General features: G+C 56.6%; 11 protein-coding genes across 11 annotated transcripts; 5 read left to right on the top strand and 6 right to left on the bottom strand.

The window, feature by feature from the left end:
• Positions 1-291: 291 nt before the first annotated feature.
• On the bottom strand, positions 292-867 carry LMXM_01_0360 (conserved hypothetical protein; the record flags this gene model as incomplete). The annotated part of the gene is made up of 1 exon (XM_003871514.1): positions 292-867. The coding sequence occupies one exon, from the start codon at positions 865-867 to the stop codon at positions 292-294; it is 576 nt and encodes a 191-aa protein (XP_003871563.1).
• Positions 868-1,686: 819 nt separating this feature from the next.
• Positions 1,687-3,936, bottom strand: LMXM_01_0350 (conserved hypothetical protein; the record flags this gene model as incomplete). The annotated part of the gene is made up of 1 exon (XM_003871513.1): positions 1,687-3,936. One exon carries the CDS (start codon positions 3,934-3,936, stop codon positions 1,687-1,689), a length of 2,250 nt encoding a protein of 749 aa, XP_003871562.1.
• Positions 3,937-5,635: 1,699 nt separating this feature from the next.
• Positions 5,636-6,412, bottom strand: LMXM_01_0340 (conserved hypothetical protein; the record flags this gene model as incomplete). The annotated part of the gene is made up of 1 exon (XM_003871512.1): positions 5,636-6,412. One exon carries the CDS (start codon positions 6,410-6,412, stop codon positions 5,636-5,638), a length of 777 nt encoding a protein of 258 aa, XP_003871561.1.
• A 1,056-nt stretch (positions 6,413-7,468) lies between these two features.
• On the bottom strand, positions 7,469-7,762 carry LMXM_01_0335 (conserved hypothetical protein; the record flags this gene model as incomplete). The annotated part of the gene is made up of 1 exon (XM_003871511.1): positions 7,469-7,762. One exon carries the CDS (start codon positions 7,760-7,762, stop codon positions 7,469-7,471), a length of 294 nt encoding a protein of 97 aa, XP_003871560.1.
• A 590-nt stretch (positions 7,763-8,352) lies between these two features.
• On the bottom strand, positions 8,353-8,985 carry LMXM_01_0330 (conserved hypothetical protein; the record flags this gene model as incomplete). The annotated part of the gene is made up of 1 exon (XM_003871510.1): positions 8,353-8,985. One exon carries the CDS (start codon positions 8,983-8,985, stop codon positions 8,353-8,355), a length of 633 nt encoding a protein of 210 aa, XP_003871559.1.
• Positions 8,986-9,454: 469 nt separating this feature from the next.
• Positions 9,455-10,378, bottom strand: LMXM_01_0320 (putative poly(A) export protein; the record flags this gene model as incomplete). The annotated part of the gene is made up of 1 exon (XM_003871509.1): positions 9,455-10,378. One exon carries the CDS (start codon positions 10,376-10,378, stop codon positions 9,455-9,457), a length of 924 nt encoding a protein of 307 aa, XP_003871558.1.
• Positions 10,379-11,346: 968 nt separating this feature from the next.
• Positions 11,347-11,778, top strand: LMXM_01_0315 (conserved hypothetical protein; the record flags this gene model as incomplete). The annotated part of the gene is made up of 1 exon (XM_003871508.1): positions 11,347-11,778. One exon carries the CDS (start codon positions 11,347-11,349, stop codon positions 11,776-11,778), a length of 432 nt encoding a protein of 143 aa, XP_003871557.1.
• Positions 11,779-12,135: 357 nt separating this feature from the next.
• Positions 12,136-13,299, top strand: LMXM_01_0310 (putative acidocalcisomal exopolyphosphatase; the record flags this gene model as incomplete). Its single annotated transcript, XM_003871507.1, has 1 exon — positions 12,136-13,299. The coding sequence occupies one exon, from the start codon at positions 12,136-12,138 to the stop codon at positions 13,297-13,299; it is 1,164 nt and encodes a 387-aa protein (XP_003871556.1).
• Positions 13,300-13,865: 566 nt separating this feature from the next.
• Positions 13,866-14,045, top strand: LMXM_01_0300 (conserved hypothetical protein; the record flags this gene model as incomplete). The annotated part of the gene is made up of 1 exon (XM_003871506.1): positions 13,866-14,045. The coding sequence occupies one exon, from the start codon at positions 13,866-13,868 to the stop codon at positions 14,043-14,045; it is 180 nt and encodes a 59-aa protein (XP_003871555.1).
• A 923-nt stretch (positions 14,046-14,968) lies between these two features.
• Positions 14,969-15,487, top strand: LMXM_01_0290 (conserved hypothetical protein; the record flags this gene model as incomplete). Its single annotated transcript, XM_003871505.1, has 1 exon — positions 14,969-15,487. One exon carries the CDS (start codon positions 14,969-14,971, stop codon positions 15,485-15,487), a length of 519 nt encoding a protein of 172 aa, XP_003871554.1.
• A 1,211-nt stretch (positions 15,488-16,698) lies between these two features.
• LMXM_01_0280 (pseudouridylate synthase-like protein) lies at positions 16,699-17,943 on the top strand (the record flags this gene model as incomplete). The annotated part of the gene is made up of 1 exon (XM_003871504.1): positions 16,699-17,943. The coding sequence occupies one exon, from the start codon at positions 16,699-16,701 to the stop codon at positions 17,941-17,943; it is 1,245 nt and encodes a 414-aa protein (XP_003871553.1).
• Positions 17,944-18,724: the final 781 nt, after the last annotated feature.

The following is an 18,724-nucleotide window of genomic DNA, read 5'->3' as shown; positions in this document are numbered from 1 at the left end:
GCCCCTCACCCTCCTCGCAACAACCTTTGCATGCGCATAGAGGCCCTCTCCATCCTTCAAATACGTCCGCGACTCCCGCACACGGGCAGCTTACGAGACCACGAGAGAGAGAGAGGGAGAGGAGAGGTGGGTGGGTGGGACGCCATCCTTCTCCGTCGGTGTGATGCGGTGCGCCCTGGTAGGGGGGATCATACGGGGACATCGATAAAAGGAACAGGGGAGGAGGCGGGGTACGTGTCGCGCATATCGCCCCTCCCGCCCTCATCCAGGTCTCTCTTCGCCACGCACCCTCTACGCGAGCCGCCTGATGCTGTGTATATCTTCTTCACGTCGGCGGCGGTCGCTGCTGCTGCTGCTGCTGCTGCAGGCGAGGTCGCTGCTGCCGTAGACCAACTTGGGCTCCGTCATCCCGTACCCATCGGGGCGGCCGTACGGGTCTCTCCGGAACGGGTTCAGCACGTACAACAAGCCGCTAAACAGCAGCACGAAAAAGACGCAGAAGATCCGGTTGAGCTTCTCGGCATCTTCGACCGCGCTTTCATTGCCTCTGTGCAGCTCAGCCGGGACACGCTGCCGGCTCGGGCCCTTCGGGAAGTCCTGGAACATCTGATCCGGTCCCTCGTCCTCACTCCCGTCCCGCTTCTCGCGGATCTTGTCGTAGAAGGTGCGCCGGCTGCACACCAGCGCGTTCGCCGGAGACGCGATGGTGGCTGGGCCAGCAACAGCCGCAGCAGTGACCGTGGAGCGAAGAGAGGCACAGATGATAGTGGTAGCGAGAGGGTGGCTGCGTGGTGCGGCTAGAGAGGGCACGCGCTTCGACGCGCGGACCACAACGCCCGTGGCGATGCGGTCAACGGGAGGCGCCATGACTGTCGCACCTTTCGTCTGTTTTATTTGGGCGTCTTTGCCCTCGAGTCTTGTCCTTCGGCTGCGGTGGGTCTTGGTGCGGTGGGTGTCGCGGTTGCCTGGATAGGAGAGGGTCACACGACAGATAGCGCGAATACACGGAGGAGGAGGAAGTTGGTGGGTGGTGGTGGGGGAGGGGTGCGAGAGCGAGGGAGCATGCTTGGAGGGGAGTGGCAGTTTCGATCATGCCTTCCGGTTTCTGTTGGTTGTTGTCGTTGCTCTTGTTGCGGTGCTTCAGCGCACACCGCCACGCATCACCATCATCATCGCACCTCCACCGTCCCTAACGTCGCCTGTGCCCCCCCCCGCCCCCCATATAGCGTGCTCATCTTCGCGCCTCTCCCTCCCCCTCCCCCTCCCCTTCCATGGGGTGCGCGCGTACGTGCGATTTGCATGCTGGGTGCAGGTGTGTATGTGCACATGTCGGTGCCAGCGTGCGGCCACACCCTCCCCTCCCCATCTCTGTCTCTGTACGAGTAATGTATACCGGCGAGGTCAGTGGCCAGGCCCCGACACCTGCACGAGCGAACGGAGGACGCAAGTACGCATGCGCGCACACACGGGACCGCGAGGAGAAAAGAGTCAACGCCATCAGCAACACATCCGACAGAGTTTGGAGGAGAAACAACAGGCGACAGCATCCGCATCCGCATCACCATCAGCAGCAGCATCAGCATCAGCGGCGGGGGACGGGGGGGGTGATGGCGAGCCGCTGAACCACGAGCGACGCGCATGTAATTCTTCTCTTTAAAACTTCAGTTCATGGTGGGGGAGGGGGGCTCACGAGTAGTCCAGGCGGCGCTCCTTCAGCGGCTGCGGCTCATGCCGTCCCTTCCCAGCCCGCCCGCTGCCGGTGCCTCGTGCAGAGGAGATGACCGCACCCCCACCAGCAGCAGCAGCAGCAGTGCTCGCTCGAGCACCAGCGGCACCCACCACCACCGCGCCGCTGCTGATGGCCTGCATCTGCTGTGCAATGTAGTTTGAGACGTCGCTGATTGAGCCGCCACCGACGTCCGTCGAGGTGGCGGGGGTGGAGGCCGCCGAGTCCACTGAGAGCATCGTCGCCTCGATGCTGCGCATCTGGGCATCGACCGTGTGCTTGATCCGCGTTAGGAGCGCCTCCTCGACGCCCTCCGACTTGCCGAGCGACTTGGCGAGTCGCTCCCGCAGCTTGTCTACCTCACCCTTCAGGAGAGCGCCGAGGGCTTGCACGTCCTCCAGTTCCGCGTTCAACGCCCGCACGCAGTCCGTGGCGCTCTCCTTCAGCACTGCCTCCGACCGCCGTATCACTTCCATGTCTTCACGGAAGCGCACCTCGTACTGGTCACGCTCTCGCGCGCTCCAGCGATGCAGCGCCTCCAACTCCTCTTTCGCCGAGTCCACGGCGTGCTGCAGCGCCTCGTGCTGCTCCTCACGGTACCGCATCGCCTTCAGTGAGGCAGCACGGTGTACCTCTTCCAGGCATGGGCGCTCGCACTGCCCCCCTGCCTCCTCGTCCGCGGCGGCGTAGTCACCGCTGCTGTTCATGTACGCTGGTCCGCCCTGTTCCTGTTGAGCCTGGTGCTGTTGCTGCTGCTGCTGCTCCTGCACTGGCACCACGAACTGAGGGTGCGGCGCCTTGGGCCGCGCGAGTGCTTGGTGATGACTGTCTAAGCCGACGCCCTGATGCGTGTTCACCGGCCGCTCCGTCATGGTCGTCGTCAGCGGCGGACGCACGGTGGAGCCTGTACGGCTGCTGCTCGCGTGCGATGACGATGGCGGTGCGGGTGAAGTTGACGAGGTGGAGGGCAAGGCATGGCCAGCTCTTGCCGCCTCCGTGCGGCGTGACGGGGGTGGTGGTACCAGCGCCGTCACACGGCGCGGCGCCGTGCGCTTCCGCTCTGCTACCCACTCATGCACGATAGAAGTGCGCAGCTCGCGCATTGTGGCGCGGGTCAACGAAACGTAGAGCTTGTCCCTCCCCTCCTGCGCCAAGCTCATCACGTGTGACAGCTTTGGTGGGATGACATACAGGCGAAGCTCCAGCTTGTGGTCCTTCGTCAACTTGACGGAGCGGACGTGCTCGTAGGGGATTGTGAGGTAGCCGCCACCGCCACCGCCACCGCCACCGCTGCTGCTGCTGCTGCTACCGGTGTCGGGAAGCAGCACGACCAACAATAGCGGCGAGAAGTACAGCGTCGTCGCGCGCGCCATCGTCACGCCAGCCACCTCGATGTGCAGAACCGAAAATGCTATGACCTTGTCTGGGTGCACGTCACGGTTGTAGCTGTCTAACAGTTGATGTATACAGTGCAGAAGCGTGCTGTCATTCGGCAGCGCCTCGATGGCTCGCAGCAGAGATGGGTTGATGGCCACACCCAACGTCATCGCGTTGGCCGGTGCCGCAGCATGGGCTAAGAAACAGTTACGATGCTTGTACAGCCGGTAGAGCACCTCGACGCACTGCATCTGGAAGAAGAAGTCACTGGAGGCGTCGAGGCAGGCGGCGATCGTGGCGCACTCGGGGCCAAGGCGACTCTTGTTCTCCTGCGACCCGCGCAGGAGAGAGATGAGGGCGCTGCAGCAGTTGCGGTGCACGCGGTAGTCGTCGGCATGCATGTCAACGTCCTTTAAGAAGCCCAGCAGCACCTCACCAAGGCGTGCGCCGAGCCGGTCCTTGAGCGACGCGGCACAGCAAAACACCTGCATCACCTTGAAGAAGACCTCCACATCGAACTGCAGGCGAATGACCGCGGCTCGACGCGCCAGCAGCTGCTCCGCCAAGTCGCAAAAGACGTCCGCACACGTGCCCTCCTCGGCGGGCTGCAGCAGGCCGGCGCACACTTTACTCGCCTGAAGGTCGCTGGCGTCACCAATAACGATGAGCAGCACCTCTAATGGACCGGGCAGCGCCCGGCGGACGCTGTAGAGGCACTTGTTCAAGATGACCTCAAGATTGGCGACCACCACCCGCACATCGCTGGGGCCAAGGACGGGACACTCGGCGATGACGTCCGTCGGCGAGCTCAAGAGTGCCTCCAGCGAGGACATGGCGGGCACCAAGACACACACACACACAGACACGTACGCACACGCACACGCACAAAGGATGCGAGAAAGCGCACAGCGGTGGTGGTGGTCGTCGCCGTCGAAGCACGTGCCGTTGCGTATCCGCGGCGGTACGCGCGCGCCCCTCTCGCCTATTGCCCCCGTCGAAGAGCAGAAAAACCACACAGAGAGTGGTGGAGGGAGAGCGCCCCACCCTCAACGGGAAACCGTTGCTGTCTTTTCCGTATGTATTTCGTTGCCGCCTGTGGTGCGTGCACGCGTTGGGCGGGAAGACTCGCTGCAAGGAGGGGGTGGTGGTGGGGAGGGGAAGTACGTCTAAGTACGTCTGATATATATCTGTGCGCGTGTGTGTGTACAGGCGTGTGTCTGTGTGCCCGTGTACACGTGGAGGGTGTATGCCGGTGGGACTTGCGCTCTATGAGAGACAGTAAGCTAAAATAAACTTGTACGCCCTACCACGACGAAACGGAAGCAAGCGCGCGCGCACCAACGCCTTCGATAGCACCTCTGTAATGGCACCACGTCGCATGCGGGGGTGATACGTCCTTTCCGTATGCGCCTCCCCTCCCGTTCTTTGATGCACTGTATCTCTATGTAGGTATAAGCTGTGGTATGGATGGATGCTGTTCTCGATTCTGCGGCGGTGGTGTGTCCTCTGTGGTTCGAGAGCGCAGAGGTCGACGGAAAAACGTCCGTCTCCGTCGTCGTTGTCCTCCTCTAGTGCGGCTGCAGCGGCACACACACAGGGAGAGGGAGAGGTGGAGGACGAGAGGGGAGTTCAGCATGGGTGAGAGGTGCTCATTTTTCTCTGTGTCTCTGTGTGTATGTGTGTGTGTGTGTGTGTGATCCGTCCTCCGCCCTTCGACGAGCTGCACGAGCGCACCACTGAGCACAACACACACATATATGTATATTATGCGCACGCCAGCGCACACACACACACACACGGTGCTCTTCCCATACGCCTCATGGTCTTGTTGGCTCTTGATGGCGTGCGGGCTTGCCGGTATGCCGTCCACTCTAGGTGATTTCCTCGGGAGGCGGTGTGGCATCCAAGGAGTCCATGTCGACATATGCCGAGTGGCGCACAACTTGTGCGTTGTGCGTCCGACGAACCTTCTCACACGTGTGCTCTCCGTACGCCTTTTGTCTTGCTCCTATGGAAGGGGGAGGGGGGAGGGAGGGGGCCGCTTGCCTGCATCCCATTAGCGTCCCGACTCCCCCCCCCGCGCACTCCCTCTCCCTCTCCCTCTCCCTCTCCCGCCCACCCACCCACTGTGGCTCTCTGTCCGCCCCAACACATCGCATGGAGAGAACGACGAGCACACCCGTATTCGCTTTTCTACAACGCGTGTGTGTCTTCTACCGCGAGCAAGGCAACACACGTAGATGCACGCGCAACCACAGCTCACCGGGCCCCTCTGTTGCACGGCGGCTCAATCGGGGTCCTCTGGTATTTTCGACTTTGGAAGCTTGCGACCACTTTCGTTGTCGTGCTCCAAATCGCAATGGCCACGGACAAGCTGAAGGGAGAGGCGCACACCGACGGGCCAGCAGCGCCAGCTGCACGTGCCCAGATGCAGCACGGAATGCGCAGCGAGGGCATCGAAGGAGAGAAGGTTCATGCGCACCAATGCGTATCACACCATCGAGCGAGTGCCAGCGTGTAAACGCATCGCGCTCAGCAAACAAAAGGCGCTGGGTGAACGCCGTAGAGTCTCATCAGTGTCACGGAAAGGTTGTAGACGACCAAGCCGAGCGCCAGCGATGGAGCAGCGTCCAGGCATACGTATACAGCGAGCATGGGAGCACTCAGCCGTCGTCTGCGCTGCGTGTGCAGGGATGCAAGGTTACTTGCGTGCACAAGGCAACACAAGAAAGAGGGCGTGACGAGGGAGCCGGCTGTGGACGACGGGTCAAGCACCGTGCAGTGCAACACAGCGACGGCGATCGAAAGGGCTGCGATGGCCGCGCAGTTCCAGCAGCCCAGGAGCGATTTTTGGTGTGTTTCGTTGAACAACCGGAGGAAGAAGAGGACAAGGTGGCTGCCGAGCTTGGGCGGAAGCTGCGCACCGGCCCTTAGTTGCGCCGCGCGAGCCTGAGCATCTGCGGGCGTCGCCTCAACACACAGCTCGTCCACCGGAGCGCACGGCTGCGGCAGGGTGGGTGCGGGGTGCCGTTCGGTCGACGAGGAGGCAGAGGGTGCCATAGGCACTGACGGATTTGCAACTTCCTCCCTCGTTGCGGAAGGTGCCACAGGTGCAGATGTAGCAGCACGGTGGTCTGGCAGTGGTGACGGCGAATGCGGCTTCAGCTCTGCGTACTTCTCCTCTAGCTTGCGAATTTCCTCCTCGACCATAGGATCGCTGGCGCCAGAGCCCGCTAGCGACCCCCGTTCGCGAACAAGCGCCTTGTAGCGGCGTCTGGCCCGCTGCAGCTCAACGGTGCTCTCACTCATTGCATGAGGTCGTGCACACACACACACACACAGAGTTCTCCGCGTCCGCTTCGTATCTGGGGCTCCTTCACGTCGAGAGAGAGAGAGAGAGCGAGCGTGGAGGAAGATGTCGGAGAAAAAAGCCAAAGCGGCAGCGCAGATAGACCTAAATGCGTATACGTGTTTCTCTTCACGTAAACAAGTCGGTGATCGCTGTCAGCGTGATGTGTATGCGGCGTGGAGAGGAGGTAGGTACGAGAGACAGAGAGAGGGAGGGAGTTCATGCATTCACGTCATTTTCTTGCTGCTGCGCGTATCGGTCACACGGAGAGAGTGCCTCGCTGCTTTTCTTGCTCAGGGGAGGGGGGAGGGGGGGATGAGAGGCAAAATGTGGCAAGAAACAAAAAAGGGCCGCTGACCGACGACTTGGCGAGCCCCTCCAACGAATCTGGATGCACATAGGTAGAGTTGAATTTAGAGCAGCCAGATGCTTCGAATGCAAAGAGATGCATCTTGGCGGACTGTAGAGGAATGATGGGGGTGGGTGGGTGAGGGACTATCTTCGCAGTCTCAGGTTCATGGCCACTCTTCTTACAGACACCTTCCCGACACGCACTTCGTGCTGCTTCTCTTTTTTTTTGTGTGTTTCCCTTCGATCGGCGTCATCTTTGCCGGTGCCGGATTGATCGTCCACCAAGCAGGAGGTTAGCAATTGATACACATATATAGATCAGAGGAAGCGACATGTTGAATGCTCTTCACCCCATCATGCAGCTGGTCTCTCAAAACGCGTGCTCCTCCACAAGTACACTTTTGAAGGCCTTGATATATATACATATGTATATATCGGACAAAGCCACGGGAGGCGGGATCGAGAGTCAGACCTACTGGCGCTAAGTGCGGTCCTTACCGAGTGAAATAAGCATACCTGCACACAAAGGACTGCCGAGCGATGCTGCTGCCTTCTTTTTTTTCGCCCCGTTTGATGTCAAGTCCGTCGCGTGAGACTGAGCTGAGTCTGTTGGCCAGGCGAGAGAAGGGGAAAGTAGAGGAAGGCGCAAAACAAACGAAAGCGTCTTACGCGATCACCTTCCGCGGTTGCGTTGCGGTGCCGTAGCACCAGCGGCCCAATGTGATAGCTTGCACCGTGCTGTTTGTCGCGTGGCACGCAAACAGTGGATAGTTCGCCGGGAGAATAGAGACAGACCACCGCATAAAGAACATGCTATAGATGCACATAACGCTTGTCATAACTGGATCGATATCAGACATCGGACGCGTCGGAAGATTTATGATCCCAGCAATGGGAATCAGCCAGTTCGCAGCGGCGCCGGCGTAGCCGATGTACCGAACGAAATTCTGGGACACCATATTTCTGTCGCTTCCTTCTACGTATCCTTTTTAATTTCGCTTGTTTGTCTGAAACGACAGAAAATCAATTTTTGAGGAGGTCTCGGAATTCGGTGCGTAAACCACGGCGACTTCTGAAAGACCAGACGATCGGAAGGCAGTAGCAGCAGAAGTGCAAAATGCATCGAGAAGAGAGGGAGGAGTAGTGGCACCACGGGGGCGCAGGCAAGGAAGAGAGAGACAGAGAGACAGAGAGTTCCCACACGCAGCGGGCAGGAATGAAGGAAACCAAGTAGACCATCCATCAAGGGCAGCCGTGATTCGCTTTTCGAATGCGGCTCAGATAGTATGCATAATTTACGAAAAGTAGGTTCGCAAAAAAAAAAATCTCATCTTTTGCAAGTGGACGGTTGCATCGCCGCTTCCATGATTACAGTGCGAGATGTTCATTTTTAGTGGTGTGCGTCAAGTGTGCTGCAGACAAGGAAAGGGGGAAGACAAAACAAATGCCAAAGAAAATCTGCGAAGACAGCGGCAAGAAAAGGCGCGTTGTCAGCACAGCAGCGAAGAAATCTATGGAAGGAAACGACGCTTCCACAGCGGTAGTTCGCTTACTTCTGCTTCTTCGAGACAACTGCCTCCAACATCCCGTCAATAAGCTTCTGTAGCGGGGGTGGAAAGAAGAAGCCGGTTGACCCGAAAAATTGGCCATATTGTACTGTTTTTTCAACTTGGCTATAAACAGGAGGCGGCGAAAATAGCCGAGAGGGTCCGATAAGCTGGACCTCAAATTTGACCAATGGGGCGTATATGCTTTCCTGCGTCAAGCGAACGCACAAACGCTGATTCTTCAGCTTGCGAAAGCACATTTTTTGCGGCCTAGATGGACTTTCAATCAGTCTTCCCGTGCCTACAAAAATAATATCTCCGTTGCGTTGTAGGAGAGAGCAGGCAAATTGAAACACAATGAGTATGCCGAAGAAGAGAAAAGAGCTAGCAAGCAGCGGCCCAGAAACCCGAAACTTGCTAAGCACATACACTTCAGCAGCAACGCCTAACGTAAGCACCTTGACAAACAAGTTTTTCAGAGACGTCGGGTCCTCTTCCTGAACACCTTCGTAGGCCAGGTATTCCTGAAGATTAGCCGTGATGGCACGGTGCACGCTTCCTATATCATGGGCTTGATACACACGTACCTGCTTTGAGCTCAGTTCATAACCGAATTCGTAAACTGTAGACGACATCGCGAGCACCCATATATATATATATATACCTTGTGTGCATATATATACCTTTCCTATGTGTATGTGTGTGTGCCAAAAAAAGGCTCACAATTCAAAAAGGACACATCCGTGTAATGAGAAAGCGTGAGGGAAGAGAAGAGATAATATGGAAAAAGTGGGAAATGAGAAGACACATCTCCAAGGACGTGAAATATAGGAAGCTGTCTGCCATCGATGAGGCTTGCTTTCCGGCGTGCATCCAGGATAGGGGGGCAAAGAAGCCCATTGGTGACGCAAGAAAAAAAAAAAACAGAGATTTTTTCTTTTCTGGACGACGGAGGTCTAAAATCTCAGTCGAAAATGCCAAGCGTTATGAAACACAATCAGCCGCCTGCGCCGTATACACAGAAGAGCGAAAAAAAATCCAGACAGTGGATTGAAAGCTAGTGAGACCACATTGCATCTCTACAGGAAGTGTGGAAGAAGCCTTTCACGATAGCGGTCGAATGTGCACCGAGGTAGGTTGATTTCTGTAACCACTCTTCCCCATGGCCCAGTCATAGCTATGCGCATAGGCAACAAGAGATCCATCTGCGCTTATGTCGCCAGCTGAGATTGGAATAGCTTGCGTGCCTACTTTTTGCTCGCATTGAAGCGTTTTGATGACTTTGCGATCGGCGCGGTTGATAACTGTCAAATTACCATCGCCGCCACCGGACAGGAGGAGTGGCAACGTAGGGTGATGCACACAAAAATTGGTCTGACTCAGAATATAGTGGGACTTTTCTGTGGTAATGTGAGCCTTGAATGTGCACCCTGGCGCGTCCTTCATGCTGATAAAGGAGACGCGTCCTTCCGAGGATCCGACTCCGACACCGTCGTACTGTGGAGCGCATGTAATGCAGCGGAGGTTGAATTTCATAACGTCGGGGAGCTTGAGTTCGTTGACCTTCTGCATTTGTTGCACGTCATACACGTGAGCCAGTCGACCTGTTGCGGCAGCCATCATCGGCACCGTTTTTTGCGCATCGAGCGCGAACACAGGCTCCCCCAGGTTTTCCTCCCTCACGTAACTCTGCTGCCTCAGGTCCCACCAGCGCAGCTTGCCGTCCCAGCTTCCGGTGATGAGCATTTGGCTCATCGTCTGAGGAAGAGTCAGGAAATCGAGGCAGCTAATTGGCAAATCATGTGATGCGACGACAGCTTTCTGATTTGAGTTCAGGTCCCACATAACCGCAGTCTTTGAGCACCCTCCGAAAAAGACGCGTCCGTCCGCAGAGAAGGACATAGTAAGTAAAGGGCTGTCGTGTATTGTGGTCCAAGTTGGCTGAGATATGACCGCCCCAGCAGGGTTCCGTGCAACCTGCCAAATAGAGCAAGTCCCGTCCCACGAGGCAACGCCGGCCATGAGCATTGGGCACTCTTTTGGGGAAAAGCGAACGGAACTGACGCAGTCTGAGGTGGTAGCCTCCAGCCTGTGGTCGGCACCGATGGAAACAGATTGCGTCATGGATTCACTAACAGGACTCGGAGTTCTATAATTGAAAAACACGAATAGGGCTTTTGTAAACCCTATGCTTTATTTGCGTGCGTGTATGCGTGCTGTGATTTTGACGAGAGAGGGTTCAAAAAGAAAGGGAGGGCTCGAGAAAATTAAAGAGACCGGAGTCAAAGTTGAGGTGCAAAGCTAGTCTGCTCGTCGGTACTACGTTCAATGATTTTTTTTTCGCCTGGACTAGTGATCAAGGAGACTCCTCATACATACAAAGCGCGATCGTATTTTGAACAAGGCATGTGCTCAGCATTTACTCGCGACGGTAAAATGACATCTCATCGAAAGAAGGTTAAGCTGCAGTAATTTGTGTTTTTTATTGACTTTTTTTTCCTGCGGGCCTCATGTTTGGCACCGAAACAGTGAATGTACAGCGTTTTCCTGCTCTCAGAAGAATGCAGCAGGTCGGCTTTACCCGGTTCGCTGCACAATCATTTTTTCTTCTGTGGTGTCCCGAAACCGACGAAGTGTATCGCACACCTTCTGCGACCAATCTCAGAGGCAACCTGTACCTAGAAGGGGGGGGGGCTATTGGCGAGGGGGGGGAATTGGCGGTGCGTCATGCAACCATTCTTGCCGTTTTTCGCAGAAACCAGCGCAGGTACCTGCAGGCTCAGAAACCTGCCTGAGCTTTTTTTTGCCACTAAGACGCAGACCTACTGATGCGATTGCGTCCACGTGATCCCCCGCTCTGGAGAGAGTTTAATGCACTGATTGCCCCTCGCCATTTACCTTCTACATGCTGTCCACTTTGCCTCACTGTCTCTTCGTTCTTACAAGTGCCACCACTCACAAAGGGCGATTCCATAGCACTCCAGAGGAGGCTTCATATGCTGTTCAGGTGCATTCGTGTGGTGCGCCCACTCGCCCTCCACACGCGTGGAATGTCCATGAGGACAGTGGTCATAGAGCACGGCGTCCCTTTGTCACTATACTACTTCGTCACAAATGAACTCCTCGTTTGCCTGCTGACGTGCTTGCTGCACTACGGTTACTTTGGCCAAGAGGACCTTATTGGGTTTTTAAAATCTGTCGGCGCCTCAAAGTACGTCGATCTAAACTCCATTGAGGGCAAAAGCTGGTCATTATTTGGCGGACAGCTTGTTGTGAGCGCGCGACTGGTCGCCAACTTCACGGCTGCATCCTTGTTTATGTCGCTATGGACACCCGTTCAGCTGCCCATTTGCATTGCCACCTATCCGTATCTGAAGCGCTTCAGTCAGCGCTTGATGAAAAGTGGTCCTGTTTCTAAACCGATTTAGAGTGCTGACTACGTGGTGCAGAGATGCTACCAAAAGCTGTATCACAGTCGTAGCTTCATTTCTGTTTTGTCAATGCTGTTCCTCGCTACACAGCATGAGATACGTTGGCAGACGAATAGTATCTGCGTTCTTCAATGTACTCGTAAGTAGACAAAAGGCAAAACATGCTCCATCATACACAGTTTTGTTGAGGAAAGCGTGAGAGCGGTAGCTTCTCTTTTCTTTTTCTCTCTGTTCCTCTGGGGTGGTAGCCCCACTCTAGGCAGGGAAGAGAGAGAAATAGCTCTTCATGTACAATTACGCTAGCGCGACTTAGCTACTTTTCTTTTCCCCATCCTACGACTCATAGACTTTCAAATGTCTGGCGTTATCAACGACTTCTTGCGCCGCTGCCTCAAGAAGGTTGCTGGCAAAGTGCAGCCGCTGACAGTGGTGCAGGGGAACGAGGGCGGCGATATGGACAGCATTGTCGGCTGCATTTACCTCGCCATGCTTTTCGATAAGCAGCCGAAATTCGGCTTTGAGAACCCTGTGCCGGCGCTGAACTTTCCACAGGAAGATTTCGGCCTGCGCAACGATGTGGCGAATCTCTTCAAGGAGCTCGGGATCGACGCGTCGCTCTTGATGTCAGTGCAGAGGGGGCAGATCGCGCATAACTTTGTCGATATTTCTGCTCTCAACGCTTCTGTTGTTCTTTATGACCACAATAAGCTGAGGGAAAACCAAAGAGACTTCGCCTCTAGAGTTGTCGGAGTAGTGGACCATCACTTTGACGAGCAGCAGTACCTCGAAGCCGCATCCAAGCTAAGAGTTCTGCGAGCTGTCGGATCCGCTTGCACACTCGTTACGGAGCTCTACCGCGAATGTAACGAGGATGTTCTGTGTCCCACGCTGCTAGCGGCACCGATTGTTCTGGATACAGTGAACTTTGAGCTGGCACAAAAGAAGGTGACACCTGAGGACATCGCTGCATACGAGTGGTTGCATGAAAAGGAGGTCGCTGACAGCACTGACGCCGCTGCTCTCTTTGAGAAGCTGTCGAAGTGGAAGGATGATGTGCTGGCACTCAGCGTTCCAGAGATCTTGAGGCGGGATTACAAACAGTTTAGCTTCAAAGCCAGAACGCAGAAGGGTGTTATGTCCACGGGCACCAGTAGCGTGCCGTGTGCGTGCAAGCAACTAGAAGCTCACTTCTCTGTTGATTTGATTGTGACGGAGGCTGCCAAGTACGTGGAGCAGCATCAGCTGGATGTGCTCATCTTTGCATTTGCCGGGAAAGTTAACGGCAAGCACTCTCGCGAGGTCGCCTTCTGTGCAAAGCCTGACGTGATCTCGTTTTTCGCTCCTTTTGTAGCGGAGACTCCAGATGGCATATCATTTACTACAATCACAAAGTGTCAGACAGCGGACGGATCATACGAGTACGCCTCGTACTCGCTCAGCGACCCTTCTATTTCTCGCAAGAAGCTGGTTCCAGCGTTGTCCGAATTCCTGGCCGAGGGGACGCGAAGTCTTTTGTGAGTAACCGAAGCTTTTTTTTTCGGTGAACAATAGCGTGCTCTGATGGAAGGGAGGGAGACGACAAACAACCACAGAATAGAATACAGAGTTCAGTCCAGGAGACCGTGCTGAGAAGGCGCGACGGGCGCAACGGCACTACTTCCACGCCAACAATTATGCGAACTCGAAAAAGTAAATGCTCCTGCTGTTTTTTTTTTGCCTCCAGTGCTTCTTGGGCGGCCACAATGACTGTCACACGCGTCGAAGAGGCGTTGAACAGCGCCGCCTTTCTCCGCCAGCTCTTCCGAGGCCATCATCGTCACGTCTGAATCTAGATTTTGCCGTGAAAGCAGCCATACCAGCACGTCGGGCGGGTAAAAGTCAAGGGGGAAGGTTTGCTTCCCTTGCATGCAAGCGCATCTGGTCTTCTCTCTCCTTTGCCCACCTTTGTCATATCACAAATAACGAAAAATCAACCTCGACATCACGCGCCATAGCAGACAAGTATACCTCATACAGTGCACCAAGCTCTCTCTCACACACTCCAAATTCTCAATCCTCCTTCACTGCCCTCTTACACAAGAGCAATGACCCGTGGCAATCAGCGTGATCTCGCACGGGAGAAGAACATGAAGAAGCAGCAGTCGAAGAATAAAGGCCACCGCGAGGACGGTGTTTCCCTGGCTGCACGCAAAGAGGCGGATGCCGAAGTGATGCGTCTGAAGCAGGCCGCTGCTGCGGAGCGGAAGGTCACCGGAGGCTCGTGACGCTGTTGAGCCGATCTGCTACACCACTGTTACTACATCCTTGAAAGGGAGATAACAACAGCAATAGGAATGGCAGCTTTGCTCCATTCCTTTTTTTGTTCGGACAGTTCATGTATCCTGTTCGCTGCTGAGGAAGTGTTGCGGAATTATTTCAAACACTCGAATCAGAGATTCGAGAGCAACGGATGCTCACTCCACTCCCCAAGCATGATGTGCGAACAAGGAATCTTTTCTTTTTTTTTTAGGATGACTGTTCACTCAGGTAATTCAAAAGGAGACTGATATGGCTCGTTGTCACGGTATCAATGCGCGGCGAAAGGCACAAGTGGGCGATTCCTTTGCTTAATAGTGCGCGCATGGTCACGAGTGACGGAGCTCAGTGCTTTTTGGCATCTTTACCTGAGGTATGCATGAGAACGAAAATAAACAGAAAATGTGAAGAGGTCTGCTGATCGTTCTGCGACTGTAACAGCCCGCGTGCTATTCTCTTCATCTTGTTTTTCGTTCCTAAGCTTCCTGGTCTGTCGCCTAGACTTGACAGATAGGGGGAGAGGGAACGCTCTGGTACAAGAGATGTGATCGCCATGGCGTTCGCACAGCCTCGTCTACTGGGAAACCGTTTTGCACTCCGTCGTCTGCTTGGAAGGAGGTGCTTACTCTGCACCAGTGTCTCACCTTTGCTGTCCACGTTTTTACTCTGTGTGCGCTCGACAAACGAATGTCCACAGGAGCGACTTCAGCTTGACGGTACAGACGGCTCTGTCTGTTTTCGCACAGCCTCAAGGGCATTCTCGACGTGGCAGCTTGCCGTCGAGACCATCTTTAGCTGCTTTACACACACAGGCGCGCACATCTCAGCGCCAAAAAAAAAACGATAAAATTCACGTCATTCTACGGATAGCGGCCTGATTTTAGTCTCTAACATGTCCACGTATGACAAATCGGATCAGATCGGCTATGATGAGACGGATAACACGTTGAATGCCGAGCTGGAAGACATGATAGCGCGCACTCCACCAGAGGTGCAGCGCCACCTGCAGCACCGCATCCATGACGGCATCCTGCAGCGCATGAAAGAGGAGACGACACGCAAGTGCATTACGTTCATCCAAAAGTATGAGCAGTGCGTGAACAGCCAAAAACCATACAACATGAAGCTATGCTATCCCCACCGGGACGCTATGAATGGGTGCGCGCAGGAGGTGAACCGGGAGGAAAACTACCAGCGCTACCGCATCATGTACCTCCGTGGCGAGCTGCTTAGGTACCATGAGAAACGTATTGCCGACAAGATGGAGGCGTTCAAGGTGAAGGCTCCCGACGCGATTCGCGCATGGAAGCACGACTACGCACCCAAGTATATGCAAATGATGGCGGATTTGGGGGTGGCGCCACTCGGGAATGCCGTGGAGACAGCGGAGGAAACGACAAACTCGAAGTAGACCCCTCTCCTTTGTTGTTTTGTTTTCGTGGCTTTGCTTCTCAGGACTCCGGCGATTTCCTTCGCCCGCGGTGGCGGCGAACCACACGAATGAACCTGTCGGATGCAGATCCCCGTCAGCTTTTCGTTTTCTCCCTGCTCTGATCGTCACCACTCTGCCATGCGTCCATGCAGCACCCTTGGCACCCCAATGAACGTACGCCATCACCGACAGGGAGAGAAAGCGAGTAAGCGATGGAAGCGTGCTAAGAACCGAAAAAAGAGCCGCACAAACTCTCGCGCACCCACACACGCACGCACACACACCACCTCACGGCCGCTCCTCCCCCCTCCCTCCCCTCACCACCCCTGCGTGCGTCTCCCCGTCGCGGTGACACTCTGGCCCCCGCACCCCTCCCCCGTGGGCCAGCGTGAGGGGCCGACGGCGATACGCTCGAGTCACGCTGACACGCTCCGCCCATCGCATGGACAGTGCAAGCGTGTGCTCGCTGCCGCGGGTGGCTCGGACGCCGCGCCATCCACGACATGGCCGCCGGCATCCGTCGCGCTACGTCGTAAGGGCCTAGCCCTCTACGTCAGCACCCGAAGTGGCTCGGCGTTGGCAGGAATAGAGGGGGAGGGGGCTGCCTGGCCTCCGTACACACAGAGAGGGGGGAGGGGGGAGGAGTGCACTGGACCCTGGGATGCGACGCGGAGATTTATCCCTTCCATTGGAGGCGTGCCAACACGTAGACGAGTCACCAATGGCTTGTTTGGGTATGCTTTGCACAGCTAAGGTGCAGTATCTCGGAGTAGCGTCCTCTCCTCTTCACGCCACAGCTCCTCGTGGTAGGTAACGTGTCATTCTTTCGATGTCCAACATGCCAGTGCTCAAATATTTTGCCTCCTCCTCTTCTTCGCTACATCACCGCTCCCTCACTGCCATGTCTGCGTAGGCTGCCTCGCTTCCTCGCTCAGCGGTGCTCTCCCGCTTGGTGCGGACAGACAGACACAGACACCGGTTTCCTGGACGTGTTTCTCTCGTGGTGCCGTGTGTCGCGTGCTTTTCGCAGGACTGGCCGACATCACAGCCATAGTCTTCGTCACCGCAGCATCCTCTGCATCGGTTGGGCATCCTGTCCTCCGCGCCCATCGAAACGGCTTTTCGCGGCTGCTGGGGTGCTCGCCCGCTTCACTACACTCTTTTTTGGCGTCCGCACACTGCACTCTCTGATGCGGCGCCACTTCCTGCTGCTGGCGTGGCAGCCGTCTTTTGTCAAGCATCTCCCGGAACTGGAGCCGGTGCCGCAGAGGGCGCCCGTGGAGAAACGTCGTAGACAGCATATCCCGCTCTCTCTACAGGCACGCGAGGAGCTGTCCCGCAAGTCGAAGGAGCTGCAGTACCACGTCGTCACGCAGGACTGGTTCGGCCAGCGCGTGGATGACTTCGTTACGCAGCACCACCCGGAGTGGGACTACGAGACAGTGAAGCGGCTGGTGCAGCAGGGGCACATCTACCGCTACCGGAAAAACGGGAAGAAGCGGTACACGCGGCTGACGGATCGTCTGGAGTTCGATGAGCTTGTCGTCGTGCCGACAGCGAGCTTCTGGGAACGCCAGCTGGCGCCGCCGAGTGGGGTGGAGTTGCAGAGCTCCTCGACGTCGCAGCGGCAGCAGGAGCGGCGGCAGACGTTTCACCTCTCCGCCAAGGCGCGCGAGATGGCACAGGAGATGGTGCTCTTCAAGAACGAGCACGTCGTCGTGATCAACAAGCCGAGCGGCGTGCCGATCATGCCGACGCACGACCCCCTCGCCATGAACATCACAGACCTCCTTCCGGCTTGGCGGTACACCAATACGCAAAAGCCGATTATATGCCACAACCTTGACACCGAGACGAGCGGGTGCGTTGTGCTGGCGCGCAGCTCGAACGCGCACCGCATGCTGGGCCGCATGTTTGTGAAGCGCGTCGTGCCGAACAGCGTGTACTGGGGTTTCGCGGTAGGGAAGCCGCCCGTGAATTTCGGCCGCATTCGCATGCACTTCGAGGTTCAGAAGGGGCAGGGCGGCGATGTCATCGTTGCTCGCCCCACCCCCACCGCAGACTCCAAGGTAGGCATCGCCGAGTTCGTTGTGAACGCCTCCGCGCTGGAGTTCGGCAGCTTCATCTCCTTTTACCCGCTGACGACGCGGCGGCATCAGGAGCGCATTATGGCCGCCCACGCGCTGCGAGCCCCGCTCCTTGGCGACGCGAAGTATGGTGGCGAGAGCGCCTTCCCGCACTCCCTGTCGCTCTTCTGGGACCCCGCCCGCAAAGACGTCCCACTGCACCTCCATCACCGCAAGATTCAGCTCCCCTACAAGAACGGTGCCGGTGAGTTTGTGTGCGTCACAGCGCCGCTGCCGCCGCACATGGAGAAGACGTTCAAACGGCTGGGGTGGCCGGTCGACGCTGATGACCCACTTATCCCTGGTTGACGAGAAAGAAAGACACCCGGGGGTGTGGGGAGGGGAAGGGGCGCAGAGGATGCGGGCAGAGGTGTGTGTGTGTGTGCGTGTGTCGTGATAGCGTGCGCTGTGTAGCTGTTTCGCTGCTACCCTCGACGCCCTCCACCCCACCCCCGCCCTTCATCCCTCTTCCATTTCTCGCACTCACGCCGCGGGTCTCTGGTGGTTGTCTCCGCTTTGGTCGGACATGTTCGCAGGTGACGCGCACAGAGGGGCGGTGGAGGCGGAGGAGGAGGCCGCCACCTCCATCGGTGCACGCGGCGGCGTTGCGTGACACAGAGTCGTGTATGCATAAGGAAAAGTGATGGCCTACAAAAAGAAAACCTGCTCGGCTGCACGGATTCTGCCGCGTGCGCATTGTGTGTGTGTGGGGAGGGGAGGGAGATTGATGGCACGAGGAGGGGAGGGAGGACCCGACTGATTCAACGCAGACCCCACACAGGCTTACGTGGCGTTCGGGGGGACTGCTGACGGTTTTCGACTTCGTCTTTGCTCCCACGCCTCTTCCACGTCGCTCTCTCTGTGTCCGTGTGGCGTGCGGGCTGCGATGTAGACAAGCAGCAACGAAGCGGCAGACTTCTCCCCCCCCCCCCCCATCCCCCCACTACCACCACTGCCTGTCCACGCACAAGCGGAGCAACCTGCTTCCACTGTGCCCCAACCCGCCCGCCCGCCCATCTCTCTCTATCCCTGTACACGTATCGCTCTCCTCTGCCGCACCCACACCCACACCCACACACACACACACACA

This window comes from Leishmania mexicana, chromosome 1 (genome assembly GCF_000234665.1).
Source record: "Leishmania mexicana MHOM/GT/2001/U1103 complete genome, chromosome 1".
Classification (NCBI taxonomy): domain Eukaryota; phylum Euglenozoa; class Kinetoplastea; order Trypanosomatida; family Trypanosomatidae; genus Leishmania; species Leishmania mexicana.
Note: the sequence above shows the minus strand (reverse complement) of the source record. Positions and strands in the feature narration are given on the sequence as shown.